The 22710-nt window shown below is 36.5% G+C and overlaps 1 protein-coding gene and 1 long non-coding RNA gene across 4 annotated transcripts in view; one reads left to right on the top strand and one right to left on the bottom strand.

Annotated features, from left to right (window-relative positions):
* Window positions 1-2017: 2017 nt before the first annotated feature.
* On the bottom strand, window positions 2018-21630 carry BBS5 (Bardet-Biedl syndrome 5). Of its 2 annotated transcripts, none has more exons than XM_079925333.1 (12): window positions 21555-21630; window positions 19258-19340; window positions 17879-17944; window positions 17144-17193; window positions 16885-17012; window positions 14134-14269; window positions 13125-13220; window positions 9979-10041; window positions 8365-8499; window positions 4329-4412; window positions 3336-3359; window positions 2018-3183 (listed from the first exon to the last, which is right to left on the bottom strand). In XM_079925333.1, exons 1-12 carry the CDS (start codon window positions 21611-21613, stop codon window positions 3082-3084), a joined length of 1026 nt encoding a protein of 341 aa, XP_079781459.1. In that variant the 5' UTR covers window positions 21614-21630; the 3' UTR covers window positions 2018-3081. The 2 variants fall into 2 exon arrangements, with proteins under 2 accessions (XP_079781459.1, XP_079781460.1); XM_079925334.1 differs by lacking the exon at window positions 21555-21630 and adding an exon at window positions 21178-21433.
* A 307-nt stretch (window positions 21631-21937) lies between these two features.
* Window positions 21938-22710, top strand: part of LOC307187543 — a 44655-nt gene continuing 43882 nt past the window's right edge. For both annotated transcript variants that reach the window (XR_013828641.1, XR_013828642.1), the window contains exon 1: window positions 21938-22370. This is a non-coding gene — a long non-coding RNA (uncharacterized lncRNA). The remainder of the gene's footprint in view (window positions 22371-22710) is intronic.

The raw sequence follows: 22710 nt of genomic DNA, 5'->3' as shown, positions 1-22710 counted from the left end.
TTTGTGAGTAACCTGGGTAAGGAAGGGGACACTAAGGCCTTAGCTCCTCACAGCACACAGGTCTAGCAGTAAAAAGGCAGATCAGTGTGCTTTGCCCAGCCTGAAGCCTTTGCAATTTAATCCCACCAGCTAAATATAGATACCAACTCTAACAAGGGAATTTAGGAGAGCTAGTTTGGAAAGAAGAGTTCTTGCAGCTGTTACAGATTGAAAGGAACAACTGGAACTTTTAATCACTAAGGAAACAGCTAAGAAACAAGAGATTTAAATGAAGTGGAAAGCTTTAAAATACATAAAGCATTACAAGATATGCTAATAAAGGCTACCGCAAGAAAATGTTTATTAAACTAACAGAAAACTGAATCATAAAAATGAGTCAGTCCGCTAAAAATGGTCTAGTGGCAAGCTACTTGGCTATCTGAATTAATGATGCAAAGTTCAAGAATATGAGCTGAGTTCATTTGGATACTCATAAGCAAGATCTCCTTTCCAATATTCCATAACTGCTACAAATTTTTATTTTCTACTCAAAACAGTGGGATATATAAACTTCTTTTAGAAGTAGGAAACAAAGACTTCTACTTAGGTACTATAATTATAGATTTTTTTTGGAAAAAAAACCTTTAAAATAATAATATCCCCCCATCATGATTGAAAATAAATGCAGAGAAACTGCTATTTTCTAAGACATTCCAAATTATCGGTATTTTTAAGTGGAAAAACTATAATTAGTATTGAATTAAATTATGAAATTATTTAATTTGTTCACACCCTGCCTTGCTCTACAAAGGATTTGATGTGGCAAACATTAAGACAAGAAAAAAAAAAAAAGGTTAAAAGTCGGCCCTAGGGAAAGAAAAAATCTACACACATACAGTATGATCACTAAAGATATTCTGTGGTTTTGTGTTGATCTTTCATTAAATAAAAATTTAAAAAATAGAACAGATGGGGCTTCCCTGGTGGCGCAGTGGTTGAGCGTGTGCCTGCCGATGCAGAGGACATGGGTTCGTGCCCCGGTCTGGGAAGATCCCACATGCCGCGAAGCGGCTGGGCCCGTGAGCCATGGCCACTGAGCCTGAGCGTCCGGAGCCTGTGCTCCGCAACGGGAGAGGCCACAACAGTGAGAGGCCCGCGTACCGCAAAAAAAAAAAAAAAAAAATAGAACAGATGTATTGTAACCCCATGAGAACAATGTAATCAATAGAAATAGCAAAATCAGGATGAAGTGCTACATTCCTGGTATAATTTGGAAAACAGGCTTTATACACACACAAAAAAAGTATATGACTAGAATCATAATTTAAGTTGTTGATTATAATAGAACACACCATATTAATTATGGGATGCAGAAAGCATGACTTGAAAAAAAATTGATCCTCTGTTTACATACAAATAGCATCATATACTTCTTCATGAAATATTTTATTACAAAATTATATTCTCACGTTTTTAAAAACTCAGTGGGGCTGTAAAAATCCTGTAATTTCAAAGGTTGGTATTCTTAAACATGCTCAAAAGAACATAAGCTCCATAAAGACAGGGATTTGGGGGAGGTTTGTTTTGCTCAATGCTATAGCCACAGGGCCTCATGGGTGCTCCATAAATGTTTGTTGAGTGAATCAATGAATGCCCCCAGATCAGGGAATTATGTATTTTTAAACTTCAAGGGTCTCCATCCATCAGTAAAAGTTTTTTCCCTTATTTTACATCACGGTGAAGTCAATGGTACTGTCAGCTGCTAAAACAACAGCTGAGAGAAGAGCTCATTGACTCTTTCCATTTATAGAGGCCACTAAAGGTTTTAACACACTAGAAAAAACTAACAGCTGCTCCCTTGTTTAAACAATAAATGACTCATTTCTCTTTACACGTAACACCTAACATCTGAAAAGATTAATGAGTCAGATGCAAACACAGTGTTTTGACGTTTTGAGATTATTCCTTACTAATTGGCAATTTTATAGTCTGTTTTGCTTGAAAAACTATTGAAACAATATTCCTAGCTGCATTTTTTTGACCTGTACACCTTTTTCAAGCAATATTTTCCCCCTAATATAGGTTATTATAACCCCATCCCTTAAAAATGTAAAAATCCTTTCCTATTTAAATGAAGAAACCAATTTATAGCTTTTGTTCATTGATCTTTATTAAACTCAGGTTAGCCCTTGGTTGTACTATGTGTCTATGGTTGTACATACAGTTGCATCTTATTTTAAATGATTTTACACACTCACTTTTTTCACTCTAGAAAAAGAGGGTTAATGTTTTGACAAAAGTTCTTTACAAAGTTTCTTTATACTGAAGCAGTGGCAAAAAACACTTATGCAAGAGAGGTCACCAAATCTAACCTGACCAAGAAATCAGAAAATAATATCATATTTTTGAAAACTTCAAAGAAGTTTCAATGAATGCAAACAAAGAGCAAGTCAACAAATAAACTATTTATTTACAAACTATTTAAAACTATTTCCTTACAAAATAAATGTATTCTTGCCAAAACGATATTGAAATTATTTCCAAAATAGTGCCCAAAACTTTACATAGGGGTTGATATCCTCCAAAGTTAGCTAAAATTTTTAGTTTTTACATAAATGGTTACCTAAAAATGACAAGCTTAAGGTTTCTAATTTATATGAGAGTTGGCTTACCTTTGGAGCTATGTGATAAATATATTTAAACCAGATTTTTATAATTAAAAAAGCAGCATTTTGATTACTCCATAAGAAGAGTCTTATGCTCTTAGATAACACTTTCAAAACATTTAATGGTGCTGCATAAATTCTTTATTAAACTCAACATGATACAGTCTTTTAATATCCACAGACTAATAATTTACAAGTATTAGTTACAAAATAAACATATTTACAACAAACCAGATACATTTTGATTACAATTTCAAATATAATTTTTAGAAGACTGGCAATAAAATCTTCGACAAATGAGTTTTTCCTTAATCATTAAAAAAACTCTCTGAAAAGCTTTTTCTGTAAATGTAAAAACTATGCCATGCCTTATAGCAGGCGACTAGTATCTTTAATCTTGAGATATCTTTAAATAGAAACCCAGCTCAACTCAAGATCAACTCATTACTTCCCAAAGTCCCTGTAGGGTGAATCCATCCTTCAGTTTCTCTATTGCAAGCCCCAGTTCTTCTGAAAACACAGGTTCACGATCTTGTTGCTTTTTGGGAGATAAGAGGATGAGATGGGAATAGAGAATGTGGGCAAGGAAGAGGAAAAAAAAACAAAAAATAGGTTTCACATAAGTTTGTGAATACTAAATACTGGAATATAGAAAATTTTTTTCATATACTATAGGTAAAATATCCTTACCTTATTGCCATCAGCAAAATAAGCCTATAAGACAAGGAAAATTATATTTCACATACTTGATATATAATAGGTTAACAGGCCAAGGAACAGGTAATTAATTTACAGAACAATTCTGTAACTAACTGTATTTTATATTCTGTTACTGTGTGTCTAATGGTTTTCTCACCTATCTTTACAATGCTGGTAGCAAAATTCACTTCCTCTGTCAATCATTTATGTCTTCAAGAGTTACGCTTTAAGCGCTAAAACTGTGCTTTGTAATTGGTGTATAATTAGCATTGTTAACTTGAAAGGAGATACAAAGAATGACTAAGCAGCTATAAAATTTCACCCCTACTTTTGGTTTAGAAGAAGATGCTGGCAAAACAAAACAAAGCAATCAGTGCTTCAATGTGTCAGCAAATGCATACACTGAGGCAGTAGTAGTTTATTATTAACTATCTTATACTTATTTCACACTTTACTTAAAAACTTTCATTCCCAGAGAGATAGTCTAGTCAGATTCATAGACCACAGTACATAGAAAGTATTATTATTATTTTGGCTATTAATTAAATAGTACAAATTTGGAAACAAGAAAGTTTACTGTTCAAATAGAAATCCATTTTAAGATAATATACCTATAAACTGAAAGGAGGGAGGTCCATCTCATAAAGGTTACTTATGGAAAGTATAGACTTTAAATTAATTAAATTAACTATATTTAATATATTCTGTTATCTTAAAGTGTGAAAAAACTTTTCACACATCTGAAATCCTCTGAATAAGTATGTTCTCAAACTATTTCCCAGTTTGGTAATTTAAAAGTATTTTCACACACACAAAAAAATCCCTAACCTGAAAAACAAACTACTCTCCAACTCATGTTTAAGACATTCTAAAAAGTCTCAAGTTCTATGCTATTTTACACACTTAAAGCATTATTTAATTAAACATGACTCAGATTAAAAAAAAATCACAAGAAATTTAGTAGCTCTTCTTTGTGATGCTCACCACAAAAGCATCTGTGTGATCATCAGAGTCTATTTCTACATCATCTTGAATTTGTTCAACTGTCAGAGCTTCAAGGGACTGTGGCTGAAAATCAGTAGATGTTAAAAAAAGAAAAAAGAAAAAGAAAATCAGTTAAATCAGATGTTAAAATGTATCACAGACAATATTAATCAAATAAATAATTTTAGTAAAATGTGCTGTGAGAATTGTAAATACCTGTAAAAGGATATCACAGTTACCAACCACTCAAGTCTTACAAAAATCACTGCATAATTTATATTCTATTAAAACTAACATGAATAATAAAATGAGTCAGTTAAACCCAAGCTTTTAAATCTGAAGTCAATATCATCAAAAGATTTAAAATGACAAATTTACACAAACTTAATATGATACTTAGAAATATCCATCAAGAAAAACACTCTCATTGGATTTTATCTGATTTTCCGATAGTTAAAAACTATCTGTTAGTTTAAGTTTAAAAAAACTAACTTTTGTATAATAGCAAGTTTTAAATTTTCCTCAAAATAGTCATTAAATAGAATTTGTGAAAAAAGAAATTTGTGAAAAAGAAGAACTAAGATTTGTGTGGAATACTCTAAAGGTGAAGCAGAATAAATATAGTGCTGGTATCTATTAATTCATTTTTCAAATATTTGAATATCTTTAGTGTATGAGGTACCATGCTGGTACTACCAAAGGTTTAAAGTCTCTGCCCTTACCACAAAAGGTGTATAATCTAGTGGGAATGGAGTGAAGGACAAAACACAATTATAAATAACTAAATATCAGGTTGAACTATATGAAATTGCCATTTTAGTAAAAAGTGGTCAAATATTAATAATATCATATAGTTCAACCTACAAAAAATAGCTGTAACAAATGCAATATCTATTATAATAGAAGAGTTTGGAGACAGCACAACTTCTGGGTTGTGCATGCCAGAAACTTTCATGAAGAAAAAGCTGGCACGTGATCTAGGGCTTTTAGGATGAGGATGATTTTCATAGGTGGGATTAGGGGAAAGGGTATTCCTGACAGAGGGGATCAGTATCAGCAAAGGTGAGAAACCACAGGATATAGCCGAAGAAGATGAATAATCCAATATGGTCAAAATATGAGAGTCCCACAAGACAGAAGGAGCTACACAGAATATTGTACTGAATAATGCCAAGGAGTATCATTCACACTGGAGTCTACGTGAACAATGTTCTCTGGGCAGTGCACAGCCTACAGAACCAGACACTGTGGCTGTGCAGATAAGGTGGGAAAGGTAGACTGAAGTTTACTGAAATTTTTTAATACCAGCTCAGAGAATGTGGACTACTTATAGGTAATTGGTGGGGTAAAGCTGATGGTAGAAGTGTACTGCTGACAAGAGGTGACCTGATGCCCTAGTCCGAGGACAGCTGGTGTTTCAACCATGTCCAGAGCTGTGTGACTGCGTACAAGTAAATTAACCTATCTAAGCCTCAGTCTCCTTAACTGTGAGATAGGGCTAATAATAATGATGATGATTACACTTTATAGTGTTTTCAGGAGGATTAAACGAGATGAGGCATATAAAGTTCTTAGAGCAGTGAACAGCAAAGAGTAGGCATTCAACATAGCCATTCAACAACTATGAATATTCACTAAGAGCCTACTATGTGCTAGTTTTGATTGCTGGAGATATAATGATTAAAGAAAATAGACAAAAATCCCTGACTTCATGGAGATTATTTATAGTGAAGGAGACTGATTAGAGTTACCAAAAATAAAGCAAGCAAGTGAGCAAACAAGCAGAACAAGGGATAAAAAAGTGACGGGGGTTGGTGTTTTAGATGGATAGTCCAAAGACCTCCCTGAAGAAGTGGCTTTGGAGTAAGGACTTATATGTGGTGACAAAACAGGCTACTATGGCTGGTTATTATTATGTACTGAGGGCCAAAGAAGGGGAAAAGAAGAGAAATGAAAGGTAGAGCTGTCTCTACCTTTGGGTAGGAGAACTAACATATTGTCTCCAATGTGCCAGCCACTTTACAGACATGATCAATAACTTTGTAAGAGAGATTACCTTCATTTTATAATGTGAAAACTGAAGCTCAAATTTGCCTAGGATCACAAATAAATGGTGAAATTGGGATTGAAGTCAGGTTTGTCAGGTTCCAAGGACCATGCTTGTTCTACAACATTATTCTACAAGCAAAAGTAGCAAAGGAAACTGCAGTTTGAATGGAAAGAAAGGTATAGGAAAAGGGGAGAGACTGGTACAACTGACTGAATGTGTAAAGTAAGATAATGGGAAAAATAAAAAAGGAAAACCCCGGAGTTTTGAGCACATCTGACTTTGACAATGTTAAAAATAAATAAGTAGTGAATAAATAAATAGATAAATCAGCAAGATACTGCTTTTGAGAAAAATGACAAGATTTTAGGTATGCCAAGTTTGAGATACTCAACCATGTCCTAGTGTAACTTACTGACTTGGAAAATTATTAATTAAATTACTAAGATAAACTTTTTTTTTTTTTTGCGGTACACGGGCCTCTCACTGTTGTGGCCTCTCCTGTTGCGGAGCACAGGCTCTGGACGCGCAGGCTCAGCGGCCATGGCTCACAGGCCCAGCCGCTCCGCGGCATGTGGGATCTTCCCAGACCGGGGCATGAGCCCATGTCCCCTGCATCGGCAGGCGGACTCTCAACCACTGCGCCACCAGGGAAGACCCTAAGATAAACTTTTAAATGAGAAATTCAATTCATGTTATTTGGAATGCTCATCTATGTGAAAATATTCAAGAAATATTTGGAACCCTGGTAAGCTTACAGAGTATGCCAAGATCAGAAAGATTTGGGAGTCATCTACAGAAGTACAACTTGAAGAAACTGGAGGAGGAGGTGATATTACTGAGGAATATACAGAGAAGGTAGAGTGAGAGGGCGAATGCTGAAAGAAGTGCAGGTTGGGAAGAAAGCAGAAAATGATGGTTAAGGAGATGAAATAGAGTGTATGTACAATATGGCGTCAACAATCCAGAGACAAGTTTCAACTGGAAGGGGAAAGGGATATATATGGAATTTGACAGAGAGACAAACAAATTAAGTATATGGAGCACAACGAGGCTGAAGTCAGAGGGTATGAATTTGTACTTAGCTGTCCAGTCCTACTTCTTGATCTTCCTGGTCACCTGCTGTAGTCCAAGAGCAGGAAGAGAGACAGATAATATACGATATGGCTCAACATGCTGAGTATTGGCAGGGACACTGATGAAAGAGTGGGTGGCAGGGACACCAGCAATAGAGCGTACGGTGAGGGCCCCAGGACAAGAACAGACAGCAAGGGAAGGTGTGACAGAGCGCCTCTGGCAAGGGTACCACTGTCAGAGCAGACGGCGAGGAGTCTCTAATGAAGTGGCTGGTGAGGACAACAGTGAAACACCAGATGACAAGGGGCCCAGCTGCAGAGGCTGAAGAGTAAACCCAAAAGACAGCTGATGTACCTGGAGAGTGGGACTGGTGCAGAAACCAGAAGTCGTGAGGAAGGCAAAGAGCAGACATGTGGGCATGATATTCAAAATTTTTCACAACTGACATGGAAGAGGATCTGATGAATAGGAACAGACATAGGCCATATTAATGGAGCAGGCTCCTGGAGTTGCTATATTGTGGGTCATTGAGGAAAGAGAATGGTGTCTGTGAGGCCTATAAGGTTTAACCAAATGCTAATGGCTGGCTGAAGCAAAATAAAAATAAAGCTGAAATAAAATAAAAATAAAGAGTGGGAGATTCAAGTCTCTACATCAGAAGAGCCTTGCATATGGGGACATCTTGGATAGGCTGCTACCTAGACGGGCAGGAATGAATGGTGAAGCAGCCAGGGAGAAAACAGGTGGTAGGCACAAATTAGCATTGGCCATACTCACTGAGCAGAGCCTGTATATTCATCATTTTAAACATAGTTTAAAATTAAATTGTACACAATGTGTGTATATCTGAATTTTATAGACTGTGTAAAGGCAATTGAGCAAACTCTGTATATCACACACTGAACAAATTACCTTTTCTTCCATCTCATAATCCACTCCAAATATAGGACTGGTAGAATAGACTTTGTGAAGTGAATTAATTTCCTTAACTGATTCTTGTAGTTTTTCCACAGGATCTATTTTAAAGCCAAGAACATATCCTCCGCTCTGTAAGAGAAAATAATGAAAAAAATGAAAAGCCTGAGGAACAGTATTTACAGTATATGATAAACTATAGCTCTAACTGTCCTTACTTCAGAGCGCAATATGTAGGCTGATTTTTTTTTTTTTTTTTTTTTTTTGCGGTATGCGGGCCTCTCACTGTTGTGGCCTCTCCCGTTGCGGAGCACAGGCTCCGGACGCACAGGCTCAGTGGCCATGGCTCACGGGCCCAGCCTCTCCGCGGCATGTGGGATCCTCCCAGATCGGGGCACGAACCCATGTCCCCTGCATCGGCAGGTGGACTCTCAACCACTGCGCCACCAGGGAAGCCCTGTAGGCTGATTTTTTAAAATTAAATTTTTTATTATGAAAACTTCCAGCATATACAAAAATAGAAGAGTACAATAAATGTCCATGTAGCCATCATCCAGCTTCAACAAGTAACAACATTTGGCCGGCTCTGTTCCATATGTAACCTCCCCATCCCCTAAATCTCCTCCCCTCACCCACTCAGGATTATTTTGAAATATATCCAGATATCACATAATTTCATCTGTAAGTATCAATGCTAATATTTCAAGATTAAAAAAAATACGCCATAGATTGTGAAGGCCAAGGGAACTGAGTTTTTCCTGAGCTAGACCTTGAAAAGGAATAGACTATATGTTAAAATAAAAAAGGGAATGGCATACCTGAGGCTATCTCCTTGAAGAATTAGGAAAGAAACTTGCCCATGACAGTTTGTTGGAGAAGAAGTGTTAAAAAATTAAGTACCCATATGGTGATGGTTGAGAGCATACACTTTTGTGTTAAAATCCTGGTTTTACAACACTACATATGATGTATGGTTTACATCATACAACTAGCTGTATGATGCTGGGGAAAGGAGTAGACATTCATATTTAAATTTAGAATTTAGAAGAGAAAAATCTCTTTTTAAAAACAATTTATTAAAACAAATAAATGCAAAAACCAGGCATAACGGGGCATAGCAGTCTATAATTAGATACAGTATAATCTGAGTTTGATGGTAGAAAATCTCAAATAGGGTGTGTTTATCTGAATAGACCTGTGTTGCTCAAAGACAGTCTTGTGAATCAGTCAGACCTGGAATCAAAACCTAGCCCTATCACTTACTGTTATTAGACCATGGGCAAGGTTCCTAACTTCTCCAAGTCTCAGTTTCCTTGAATATAAAATGGGGAAAAAATAGTAACTGTATCATAGGGTTGTGTAAAGATTGAAATAATGTCATGACTGTAATCATAATTAATATGTCTGCCCAAAAGAGAAATATAAGCAGGATTCTTCCCATGGGGACAATTACTATATGACTTCAAACTCAAACTCTTCATATAATCTCATGTTACAGCTAATACTCTTCTTGGATATAAACTGGTTACTATAAAAATAAAACTAAAAATATAGACTGGCACATAGTTTTTTAAATCTATTAAAGATTAATAAAAATATAAAGTATCTTACCTGCTGAGAGCTTTCTATGACAAGAGCTAAACCAAATTTTGAATCTCTAATCTTTATTGACCGCTAGATATAAAACAAACAAACAAAAAGCATGTTTTTATTATCTGATAGTAGTGACATTTTAGCACGTTTTTCAACTTTTACACAGTAACTACTTTTCATAGTCCGAAGAACAGAACTCTTCCTCTTTCCTTTTTCCTTACACTCCTATAGAGATCAATTAAATGAAAATTTTCATACTGGAAATAGGTGGCAAATTTGTAAGGCAACACAAAGATGACATCTCTGAAATATGTACAAAATTCTGACTTAAATGTTCCCTGCTTCAGGGAGTCCACAACTTTTCTGAATATTTTAAACCAAAGGCCAATCCTTTAGTTATGGAGAGCCAGTGTCTTTTGTGGCTCCTAAGGCTGGGTTAGTTTTTAAAAGTCCCATGTGCCTATATACAATGCAATATTACTCAGCTGTAAAAAGAAACGAAATTGAGTTATTTGTAGTGAGGTGGATGGACCTAGAATCTGTCATACAGAGTGAAGTAAGTCAGAAAGAGAAAAACAAATACCATATGCTAACACATATAAATGGAATCTAAAAAAAAAAAAAGGTTCTGAAGAACCTAAGGGCAGGACAGGAATAAAGACGCAGACGTAGAGAATGGACTTGAGGACACGGGAAGGGGGAAGGGGGTAAGCTGGGACGAAGTGAGAGAATGGCATGGACATATATACACTACCAAATGTAAAATAGATAGCTAGTGGGAAGCAGCCGCATAGCACAGGGAGATCAGCTCAGGGAGATCAGCTAGGTGCTTTGTGATCACCTAGAGGGGTGGGATAGGGAGGGTAGGAGGGAGACACAGGAGGGAGGAGATATGGGGATATATGTATATGTATAGCTGGTTCACTTTGTTATACAGCAGAAACTAACACAACAATGTAAAGCAATTATACTCCAATAAAGATGTTAAAAAAATGTTGCATGTGCCTTCTGTTTCTTACACAATAAATGACTAAATTCTGAAAGAACCTCCACTGCATTTATTGAAAAAAAAAGTATGGGCATTCATCACTGGGCATCAAAGAAGGCTAGGATAGGTCAAATATAATTAACTCAACTGGTAAGTGTGATATGAGGGTGAAGCGTGGCTAGTGGATGAGCAGTGATACCAGTGGCCTGGGAGAAGGGTAGAGGGGCAGAAGCATAATGACATGCAGGACCTGTAGAAAGTGAAACAGAACGTACTTGCTGGCAGGGTTAGAGAGAACCATGGAGGATCTAACATTATAACCAGCAGACCAAAAGTCCAAGAAGGATAATAATCTGTGGTAGGTGACTGTGTATCATACTTCCAGACAGATGGGCATTGGAAGTTGAGAAAAAGAGAGACACAGACAGACAGACAGCCTAAATGGTAATTGTTATGAAAACCTGGGCTTCCATCTAGACTACTTCACACCCTGCCAGGAGTACACACAGTCCTGGTTAAGAACCATAGAACACTGGCATCCTGCTTATGAATAGGTAATCTAACCAGGTAACTGTGGATGACACAGGCTGGTAAGATAGAAACTGGCAAGAAGATACATATATAAATATACATCTATAGGAAGGGAGTCAGGACAATGGCTGAGGCCCAGAGCTGAAGTTAGAACATGACTGCCCCAATGACAGGTTGTGATGATATCAGATTGCAAGTTGTTTGGGCCAGGCTGAATTCATTCCAGAATTCGTATTTGGCAACGGTATTCTTAATAACGAAAAGTATCCTACTTGGAGAACAGAAATCACAAAGTTGTTTACTACTCAGTAATTATTCAGCATAATAGACGTTGATATGTAAATGCAATATAAAACAGCAACGAACAATACAAACATCAACTTATCAAATACCTATGTAGACTCTGTCACATATTTCCAGCTATGCTTATAAATTCTCGTTATTTCTTTAGATGGCCAGAAATAATTTTTTTCCTATCAGATCCTATGATTTTCTGCTTAATGTGTTGCTTTTCTCCACCAGACTGAAAGCTCCTTAAAGGCAGAAACTGCGTACTGGTTCATGAGTTTCATCACTGAGCATAGAGTAGGTGCTCAGTATTTGGCAAATGAATGATCAAATATTTTAAAGTAACTCAGGAATCAAACAATTTAGCAAAAGATAGACTTGGGAATATTTTGCAAAGAATCATCTTTCCCATAGGTTAAGAGGTCTCTTTAAAAAATGACATTTTCCGGATATCACATACATTGTATCTAATACTCAATAAATATTTATTAATGAAACTATTTAGTCTTAAGACTACTTATATTCTGTAATAAGGGTGATTATCATAGGATAGCCTCACAGGATCCTCATTAACTATTTTTATGTTCCATCTAATTTGCACTAGGGTCAAATAAGTAGGGGTTTTTTTAATATATAAGATGAAATTCTTCAGATTATTGGAGTTTACTACTTGTTTCACTGAATCACATACTTACCATGAAAGCAGCAGCAGAGTAAAAAGAACCATCTTCATCTACCCCCCAACAAACTGGTCTCAGGTGTAATTAGTTCTTATTCTAAATTTTAACAGCTTTAATTTAAGCTAAAACCATCATGACTAAAAACCATCTTGATTCCTTGCACTGAACTTGCAATATGAATCCAGCTTACAGTACATGCTGTATCCGAATACAATAAAAACTGTTCATTCACAGAATTAATGAATTCGCTCTGGCTTTAAAAGGGTTTGAGCAGAAAGCAGCAAGACAGCCATAAAGTGTGTGGGTCAGTGAGCTGAAGCCATGCCAAAGAACCACTATATACTTGGCTCCTGGAAAGGTTATGGAAAACTTTAGTAGCTAAAAGCCCTTTGAATAAAATCTAAGAAAAATCACCTTAATCTGTATGATAACTATTAAACTTTTTAGACTCCAGTATATTTCTCTCTTAATAGCAAGTTGATAATGGTGCCGTTTCCCTTGAATGGAAGTACAATTGGGTCTTTTCTGATTATCAACATTTAAAAAGTATGTTCTCAGCTAAACTGTTGCCACTAGGGAGAGAGAAAAACTCATCTAATCCCAAAAGTCCTATTAACTGTTGAACAGAAATTATTTATTCTACATTAAAATAAGGTCATCAAAATGCATGCACTTACAATTTGCAGATATGGTATACTGACATTAAAACTGTCATTCATATTTGCATGCCACACGATTCTCACATTGGTAATAAAAAAAGTTCCTAAATTTCCCTGTAAAAGAGAGTGATGAGAGAGGCATCAACAATCATGTCTGAATACTTACTCTTTATTTTCTAAACACGAGAATAATTCTGATTCTCACAGCAGCATAAAATACCAGAATTGAGTATTATGAGTAGTTATTCAGATGGGGAGCTGTCTATATCCTATAGAATATTTATCATAGTTTAAAACTAGAACTTTTCAAGTGTGCAAAGTTTATTTACAATTTAAGCTTATGATTCCATGTTTAGCAAGAGCTCTTCAATCAAATGCTACAGATTTGCTACACTGGTTATCAGTCGAATCTAGGTTGTAACACCCACAAAGGCTGGAAACTATTCTTAGTAAGAGACAAATTATTCTCTAGAAATTGATTTGTTTCTTATTCCAACTATTAGTTGCTTATATGTTTCCTCTGGTCATAATTTCAAGAGGAAATGAAAAGTTACAATCATGGATGTAGGAGTCACCAAATGAGTTATATGTTTAATTCCATAAAGACTGGATTAAAAGGCTTCCATGACTGTCCATCCTATAACTCTCCTCAATCAGCCTAAGTTATCATGATGTGGAGGGTAGTGTGGTATGGGGGAAGAGCGTGGCTGTGGGACAGAATAGATGTGGAGGTCACTTAGTTCTTTAGGGCCTGAGTTTTTCATCTGTAAGTGGATAGAGACTGGACTAGATGACCTTTAAGGCCCATTCCAGCTCTAAGTCTACACATAACAAATGTTGATAAAAAGAGCATTAAAACCATAAAAATATGAAAATCAGAATATTATATATATCAAGAGCTATGTTAATTAAGAGCTATAATGCTTATTTTAACAGTTAAATAAATATATAAACCCAATCATAAATGGAAAAATGATTACCAAAGAAAGCACTGCCCCAAAAGGTTCATTAGTTCTTTGCATGGTACCTGATCACTGGATAAATTCCATACTCCATTGATTTTATCATATACATGTTCTCGTGGTAGTAATCTTAGTTGCTTATTTTGAATTAGCGCACTTCTCAATTTAAAATCACGATACATTTTAGAAGTTTCATATGCTCTATAAAAAAGAACAAAAGACTAATCCAAACTGAAAATGTGATTTTCTTAGATTATGTTTACTTATCTACAAAAATACACAGTTATATACTCAAATAGTTACTAAGGTACATTAAAAATTTTTTCTTCTCAATAAGTTTTGGTGATTATAGTCTTTTGTACTGTATTTGTCATTTCAGTGTAGTATTTACACATTTTATCTCAGTACCTATATTTAAGATGTCTAATTTTTTTAAAATTTATTTTATTTAATCTATTTTTGGCTGTGTTGGGTCTTTGTTGCTGCACGCGGACTTTATCTAGTTGAGGTGAGCGGGGGCTACTCTTCGTTGCGGTGCACGTGCTTCTCATTGCAGTGGCTTCTCTTGTTGCAGAGCACAGGCTCTAGGCACGTGGGCTTCAGTAGTTATGGCATGTGGCTCAGTAGTTGTGGCTCACGGGCCCTAGAGAGCAGGCTCAGTAGTTGTAGCACATGGGCTTAGTTGCTCCATGGCATGTGGGATCTTCCCAGACCAGGGATCAAACCTGTGTCCCCTGCACTGGCAGGCAGATTCTTAACCACTGCACCACCAGGAAAATCCCTAGATGTCCAATTTTTAAGTCAATATATATATAGTATGGCACAAATGAGAAGAAGCAGATTTTTTTCTTTAAGCTGAAGAACAATGCTTGCAAAAACAGACATGGAAATTAATTTTTCTATCAAAAAGCTTCCCTTCATTTCTCTGTTTTAGTTAAAGGTACCATTATTCTTTTGATATAAGACTGCAATTACTTTTCTCACTGAAACCTGAAAACATTATGGTCACATCTACCTTTACACAGAAAATTAGAATTAATCTGTACCAACTCCAAAAGGTACCCTAGGACAGCTGTATGTATTTGTGTGTGTGTATGTATGTAATAAAATCGCTATAACTTTGTTTTCTTTCCATGTCTCCCTATTGATAAATAATAAACACAGAAGAAAATTCTGATTAAATTTTGGCTAATTCTAATTTTAACTCCACAAAAATACAGGCTAATTTACCCTTTTAATAAAACTAAAGGGTTTTCTTTGCCTGAATAACTTTCAAAATCATTTATATAAATTATAATATGTATTGTTAAATTTCTGATTTTTACATTAATTAATCTTCTAGTATGTAAATTATGAAAGAGCAGGATTCGAGCATTTGATTATAAATCTTAATTTCCTTTAGGGTGGTAATCATCAATATTTAACCAGTGGAAAAAATGGAAACTATTCATGTTATAAATTGTTTTGGAGGGAACAAATAACATTTTTATACTATTAAAGAAAAGTAGCTTCCCTGTTCCCTTCATACTCCATTTCATATTACTTCTCTAAGTAAACTGAAATAAAAAGATAAGAATTAGGTATATGCCTAAGAGAGCTTAAAAAAATATGTTTTCTCACAAAAACTTGTACACAAATGCTCACAGCAGCATTATTCCTAACAGCTAAGAAGTGGAAACAACCCAAATGTCTATCAGCTGATGAGTGGATAAACAAAATATGTATCTATACAATGGAATCTTATTCAGCTATAAAAAGGAATGACGTACTGATATATGCTACAACATGTAGCATGCTTGAAAACATTACATAAGTGAAAGAACTCAGACATAAAATGCCACTATATTGTATGATTTCATTTATATGAAATGCTCGGAATAGGCAAATCCAGAGACAGAAAGTAAATCAGTGGTTGCCAGGGGACCATGGGGATGAGGGAATGGGAAGTGACTACTATGGGGGTTTCTTTTTTGGAGTGATGGAAATATTCTGGAATTGAGTAGTGGTGAATATATAACACTACCAAACTGTAAACTTAAAAATGGTAAATTTTATCTTATGTGAGTTTTATCTCCAAGAAAAGCAAACAATTATATAGATTAAAAAATCATCAACATAATTAAAAAATAACAACTAGGAAAGAAGTAAATTTGCAACATACATGACAGATAGGAGTAAAATTAAGAAATTTACAACAGAAAACTATACATAGCCAACAAATATGAAAACTTTCAACATCACTAGTAATAAAAGAAATTCATATTAAAACAATGGTATATATACATACTATATATATCTGTGTGTATAAGTTTTTGTATGTGTGGTTTTCTTTTTTTTGGCCTGTCATCTTAGCCAAACTTTAAAAAAAATCGTAGTACTTAGGGCTGGTTTAAAAAAAAAAAAGAGCTGGGGTAGTAAAAAGAGAATAATTAAGAAAACAAAAAATCAAACAACCACAAAACAACAAAAAATTTCTCTTTAGAGAAATTACCCAATCATGCCTTCTACTGTTAGAAAAATAACCTTAATTCCTTAATTGAATTATTCAACTTGGTTATCTACACTGAACGAATTCTCTATTTCATTTTTAACTACCTTGGTAGCTAATTTAATAGACTCTTCAGCAGTTTTATGTGTTTTATAAATACCTTCAAAGTGTTTATTAAATGGTAATGCTACATGTTCTATGTATCTTCAGGATGTTTGCAATAGAGCTTGGAGGAAGACAGCACCACATGTCGAAATTTTACCCTCTAAACCTTTATGTCATAGAATTACCTTAAAAATATTTAATAATCTATAAAGTATTACCATACCTGTGTACTGCAATCACAGAAGTAAAAAGTCTAGGACTTCCAGGAACCAAATTTGTAAATATAAACTCAAAACGAGTACTGTTACATTTTGTTAGTATATAAAGAGCTTCAGTTTGGCCTCGTAATTTCTGTAAAGACAAATTTATTTAAAGCTTCAGATTTTAAGAGCAATTTCTCATTTATAGTAAAAACAAACATCAACCTCAAATATCTACTGTTTTTTCAGTATATATATTTCAATAAGATTTTTCAGACTTACAGAATTAGCAGTCCTTGTTGTAATATTCAATATGCAGTTGTAACCAATAGCTAAAATTTAAAAGCAAAGAATTTAAAGAACATGATACAATAAATTGAGGGAAAAAACTATATATACAGAACTTTTAAGTTTAAAAAATTAAATATATATAAAAATACAATTAATATTTTTTATGAAATATCTACAAATTTAAGTTAAATAATTAAAAGGACTAGAAAGATAATTCTGCCTCTTTTGAACAAAAGTATTCTCAACATGGGGAAAAAGGAGGTTTGCTTCTCTAAAACCTATACAGTATTATTTACTAAAAATCTTAGCACCACAACATCAAGAGAAAAAGTCTAGCTGGAAAATCTATGATACCTTTAAAAAAACAAATGAAACAAAATTTAACACAATGAAAGACTGTACTTTTATTAGAATTTAATCTCCCTTCTTTGGTATTACTTGAAACAGGTTATAGCAAGTTTCAAAGTAAAGTAAAAAACGAAACCAAAAATCATTCAGTGTAAAAGCACTAATCCTGTATATGTCCAAGAGACAAAATGGACAGACTCAAAAAAACATTCCTTTTGCATTATGAGGCAGTCTGTGGTTAGTCTACGATTTCTTAAGTTTTTATCAATTAAAGTTTTTCACATATTTCATAGTATAGCTTCTTTTGGTGTCAAAAGCCACTGTGCAAGTTTACTTGACAAATTATTTTTTTTCTTTCATGCTAACAAAGATACTTACAAAGATTGACTCTGAGTAATGCCAAAGAGCGCCAGATAATTCTTAAATTTGTTACTAAGAGTCTACCTAAAAGCAAACAAACAGAAAAATAAATTACCTTAAATAAGGACCCATTTTTGCAGTATAGAATGAGATGGACATGAAACTTCTGGCCCAGTACCAACAGCAACACCCACAGATGTTTTTCATACAGTTATTAATTGAAAATACTTATTGCGCATATCCATTCTAGGTAAGGTATACAATGTGTGATTCAGAATCTCAGAGAAACAACATCTGATAGTTACTGAAAAAATACAGGTATTCACTGCCAACACCTTGGTTTGACTCAACTGACAGAGGAGAAAACTTTGTACTGTTTTTTTTTTTTTCTCAGTAGAAGCTGTTCTGGGTGTCCCAGTAGGTTATATGCGTCCAATTGAGTATGAGTACAGGACAGTATAATTATTAAGCCATTCAGTGAAATCACACTTCTCAAAGAACTCTCATATATATATGAATCCCTGCCTTTGAGCAGTCTCTTAGCAGTTCTCATTTAAATGAGCCATATACTCATACACCTAGTTTTTTTGCTGTGAGCAAACTTTTTCCTCATATGAAGTTACGGCTAGGCTGAAGTCTGTTTAAGGCTTATGCTTTTCATTCTTAGCCTCAAACTGATGTTCTTACACTGAAATATGTACCAAGTTAGATAAACTTCATTTCTCAAAGTATGTCCTATGAAATAGTAGTCCCTATAGATGCTCCAAGAAAAAAAAAAAGTCAAGCAAATCTGTGCATGGTAAACTATGTGTCTTAGAAGTTTGTAATACAATTAGCATATGAGGATAGTTTTGAAATATCTTGAACTAATATCTTGAACTAAGTTAACTCTCTTAACTTTAACACATTTCTTAAGCAAATTATAACAATGGAATTCTTTTGATGAGTAATCTATAGCCATGTCATACTCCTTCCTCCCTGAAAAAACCCCTAGAATATCTAAAATCAGAGAAACTAAGCCTGTGTGAATGCTGGAGTGAGATGGGATAGGAGGTCCTAAAAACAAAGGAAGGCGGTCTCAAGAGAAACTGTGGAACATTACATGGTATGTTTGACAAATAGTAAGTCACCCAGCATGGCTAGAGTGTAAAGTTCCCACAAGATCACAGAGGACTAGACCTGCATCTATCAGTCAGGGTCAAAGAGAAAAGAGATGGCTCACTTAAATTAGGATAACTGGGTTTTATTTACAGAAGGACTTATTACAATGGTATGGGGTGGGGCATCAGGAACCATAATTGACATATAATGCTGTTTCATATCTTATTCTCCAGCTAATATAACTTAACGTTTGTAATTTAAACCAGAAATACAAAATACATTAGAAATATACTCACCTTTATCCCCATTATTTCCTTTGGTGTCTTCAATTGAATCTAAACAATCAATAAGGACTTCTCCAGGTCTTGTTTTCATTTGTCTAAAATAAATATAAAGGCTTTAATTTTTAGCTACAACTATACCTGCTTACCAACTAGTGAGGGAGAGAAAAGGCATATGCATATAAAACAGACAAAAGTATAAATAATACAGTACCAAATGCTCAGGCATTTGAAAATAAGGTTTTCAAGAACTTAAAGAACCTGGAGATCAAGTGGGGCCTGGAGTGACCAGGGACATGGAGAGAAGTCAGAACTAAAGGAGAGGTAGAATTTGGAGAAATAAAAGAGAGAGAGGAGAATCTATGATTAAGGACCAGAAATAAGAAATGATAAGAGAATGTAGGAAGACTGGCCTGGCTGGGGAAGAAGGTACATGTTGAGAGGTAGTGAAAAATATAGTAGGATAGGTAAGAAGGAACCAGATTATGGATAACCTAGAATGTCAGTCAGATAGATATGGGTTTTATCCTGTGGACAGTGGAGAAGTCCCAGAGGTTTCTGAGTAAAGCAAAGGAGTCATGCAGTTATGGAAGGAACAGATTAAAGCAAAGCAACATTTGGACTTGGTACACAATCAGATAAAGGAGACAAAAGGAAATAAAGAATGAAGAATAGGTTGCTGACTGATAGAATGCAATCTAGAGTGCCAAAAGAAAAGAAAAACCTAGCAGAATATGTGGTACAGCCTTCTAACACATTCTCAATAAAGCCAACTCAATTACCTACTGGAAATACAGACATGATCATACACTTCACTGTTGAAAAGCCATATTACCCCACTACCTAGATGATGAAGTCCAAAATCCTCAACTGAATATTTCACAATCTAGCTAATCTACCTTTCTATTTGCACCTCCTTTCTCTACCTGCCAGACCCTGCTTCTAGCCAATGAGATTTATACCTCTAAGACTCTGCATCTAATTTTTTTCTTTTCTTTTCTTCCTTTTCTTTTTTCTGGAATACTCTCCTCCTGTATACCCTAGCAAGGCCCTGACCATTCATCAGGGCTCAATTCAAATATTACTTTTTCTTTGAGGCCTTCCCTAGGAAGAATGAACTTTTCTGTTTCTATGGTCCTCCAGCTTTTTGTTCATTTTTTCCATGACGGTATTTACCACATTTTTTATAGTTACTTGTCTACATCTATCTCCTGCAGTAGAATGGGGGTGGGGTGGGGGAAGGGTGTCATTTCCTATTATTTTTGTATCTTTAGCTATCAGCACAGTCACCAGTACGTAGTAAGCATCTGATAAATGTTTAATAAACCGAAAATGTTCATGAAATGAATCTTTGCTTAAGAACCCTCCAAGAATAGCAGGAAAAGTCAAAGAATGTGTGCAATATGTAACCGTTGCTTATAACTTTATAAATTCCCTTCCCTCACAACGCCTTAAAGGATCCAAGACCATGTCAGTATTATGTATCTAGCCACAGCTAAGCCTGGAAAATTAATATTTCATTTTTTCCACCTAAGAAAGTTCTATTCATAATAAAGAATCATGAGAATTGGCTAAGAAGCTCCAAACCATCAACCCAAGAACCTTAGCTTTACTGTTTTCCAACGCTTACTATCCCAATGGGCACTTTTTTCCTGGACTGCCGGCAGGAGGTTTCTAACTATTCTCGTTAAAACATGAAAATTTCCAAAAACAGGGCTTCTGTTTGAGAGGCTCCAAAAGAGGGTTCCTTCTTCCTGTTGGTGATTTAGATGAATAACTAGAAACGAAGCTTACCACGGAAATAAAGTCTGCATGGTTAGGGATTTTGGAGAATGCTTACTCTCACTTCCCTCGGAGACTCAAGCTTTAGAACGGTGAAGTCATTTTTCTAAGGGCCCACAATGTGTGTCCTTATTCTAGACCTAGTTTCCGAACCTTCGTTTCCAGAGTCCCTGCTCCACGTTCCTTCCACCATACGAAACTGGCACCATAAGCTCACTGGGGTGTACTGGACGCCCAAGCCCAAGGCGGTCCCTGCAATGTTTGGGCTCAGCTTCCGACAGGTCCCCCGGGTCAAGCCGCGACCGGGGATCGTAAGGGACCGAAACTGCGTACAATCTAGACGCGCTCCGGCAGTGGCGCCTGGGGAGGGCCGCTGGGCCCCGGACAGTCTGGGGTCTCCTGAGGTGAGGACAGCAGACGCCAACCTCCTCCCACCCTCGCGAGGGCCTTAGGCTCCGCCTCCGGGTCGGGAAATCGCGCCGCGGCGCCCTCTACAGGCTCCCGGCCACTGGGGAATCTTGGCGACTCACTGTGAGGACACGTCGAAGCGGACATCCCGGTCCTCCCAAAGCGCATCCAGCACCGACATGGTGACCGCGGCGGGGGAGGCCTAACGGCGTCTTGCCGGCTCCAAGACAACGGACCGCCTCTGGCACGACGTCTACGGCGGGCGCCGAGACCCAAACTTCCTCGAGATAGTGTGCGCGCTTTCCCGGCCCTGTGGTGTAGTTAAGCGGATTTGAGGCTCCAGGCAGGTTTCCGTGCCTCAGAGAAGCAGAACTGGCCCCGGCGCAGGAGCCGGTGCTTGACTTCTGAGTGACCTTCCGCACCTCCAGACTCGCCTCCTTAAGCCGTTCCTCCCCGCCCACCCCCTTCCATTCCTCTCCATACACTGTCGGGAAATTTAGCCTTAGGGACTCCCCAGGCGGTTCACTGGTTAGGACTCTGCGCTTCCACTACTGGTGACCTTGGTTCCATCCCTGGTGGGCCAACTAAGATCCCGCAAGCCGCGTGGTGCGGTCTGAAAAAAAGAAAGAGAGAAATGTAGACTTAAAACTCGAAATTCCTCGTCTGGCTCTGCCTCCTCCGGCCCAGCCCACCTCATGCCGTCCTCGCGCCTTCTGCTTGCTCTCCAACCAGGCAGGGCTCAGCGCCTTTGGAGGGCGCCCCCTTTCTCTGTCTGGAACTCTCGTTCTCCAGATCTCTACCTGGCCCGTCCTTTGTCACTTCAGCCTCAGCTCAAAAGTGAACTAAAGCGGTCCTTAACCTTTCTTCTCTCGCTCTGCTGTGAGTACCTTGAGGACAGAGTTCCCTTTGAACCCACGCGAGCACAGAGTAGGCATTCGGTAAGTACTTTTCGAATGTATCAAAGTGCCGTCCTTCCCTCAGTTCATGACAGTTCTCTAAATCAATGGTTCCGAGTGTGGTCCGGGGACTCCAGGAGGTCCTCAAGATCCTTGCAGGGCGCCCACAAGGTCCAAATGTATTTTTAATAACACTATTTGTCTTTTTAATTTTCAGTCTCCCTTTGAGTGTACAGAGGAGTTTTTTAGAAGCCACATGATGTGAAATTGAATGTGAAAGAGATATGAGAAAACAGCTGTCTTAATATCAAGCTGGATGTTAAAAAAGATTTGCAAAAATGTAGAACAATGTTACTCTTCTTACAATTTTTTGAAAATATAA

Source organism: Stenella coeruleoalba (genome assembly GCF_951394435.1).
Source record: "Stenella coeruleoalba genome assembly, chromosome: 6".
NCBI classification, from domain to species: Eukaryota; Metazoa; Chordata; class Mammalia; order Artiodactyla; family Delphinidae; genus Stenella; species Stenella coeruleoalba.
The sequence above is the reverse complement of the archived record's forward strand: the minus strand, read 5'-3'. Positions and strand labels throughout refer to the sequence as shown.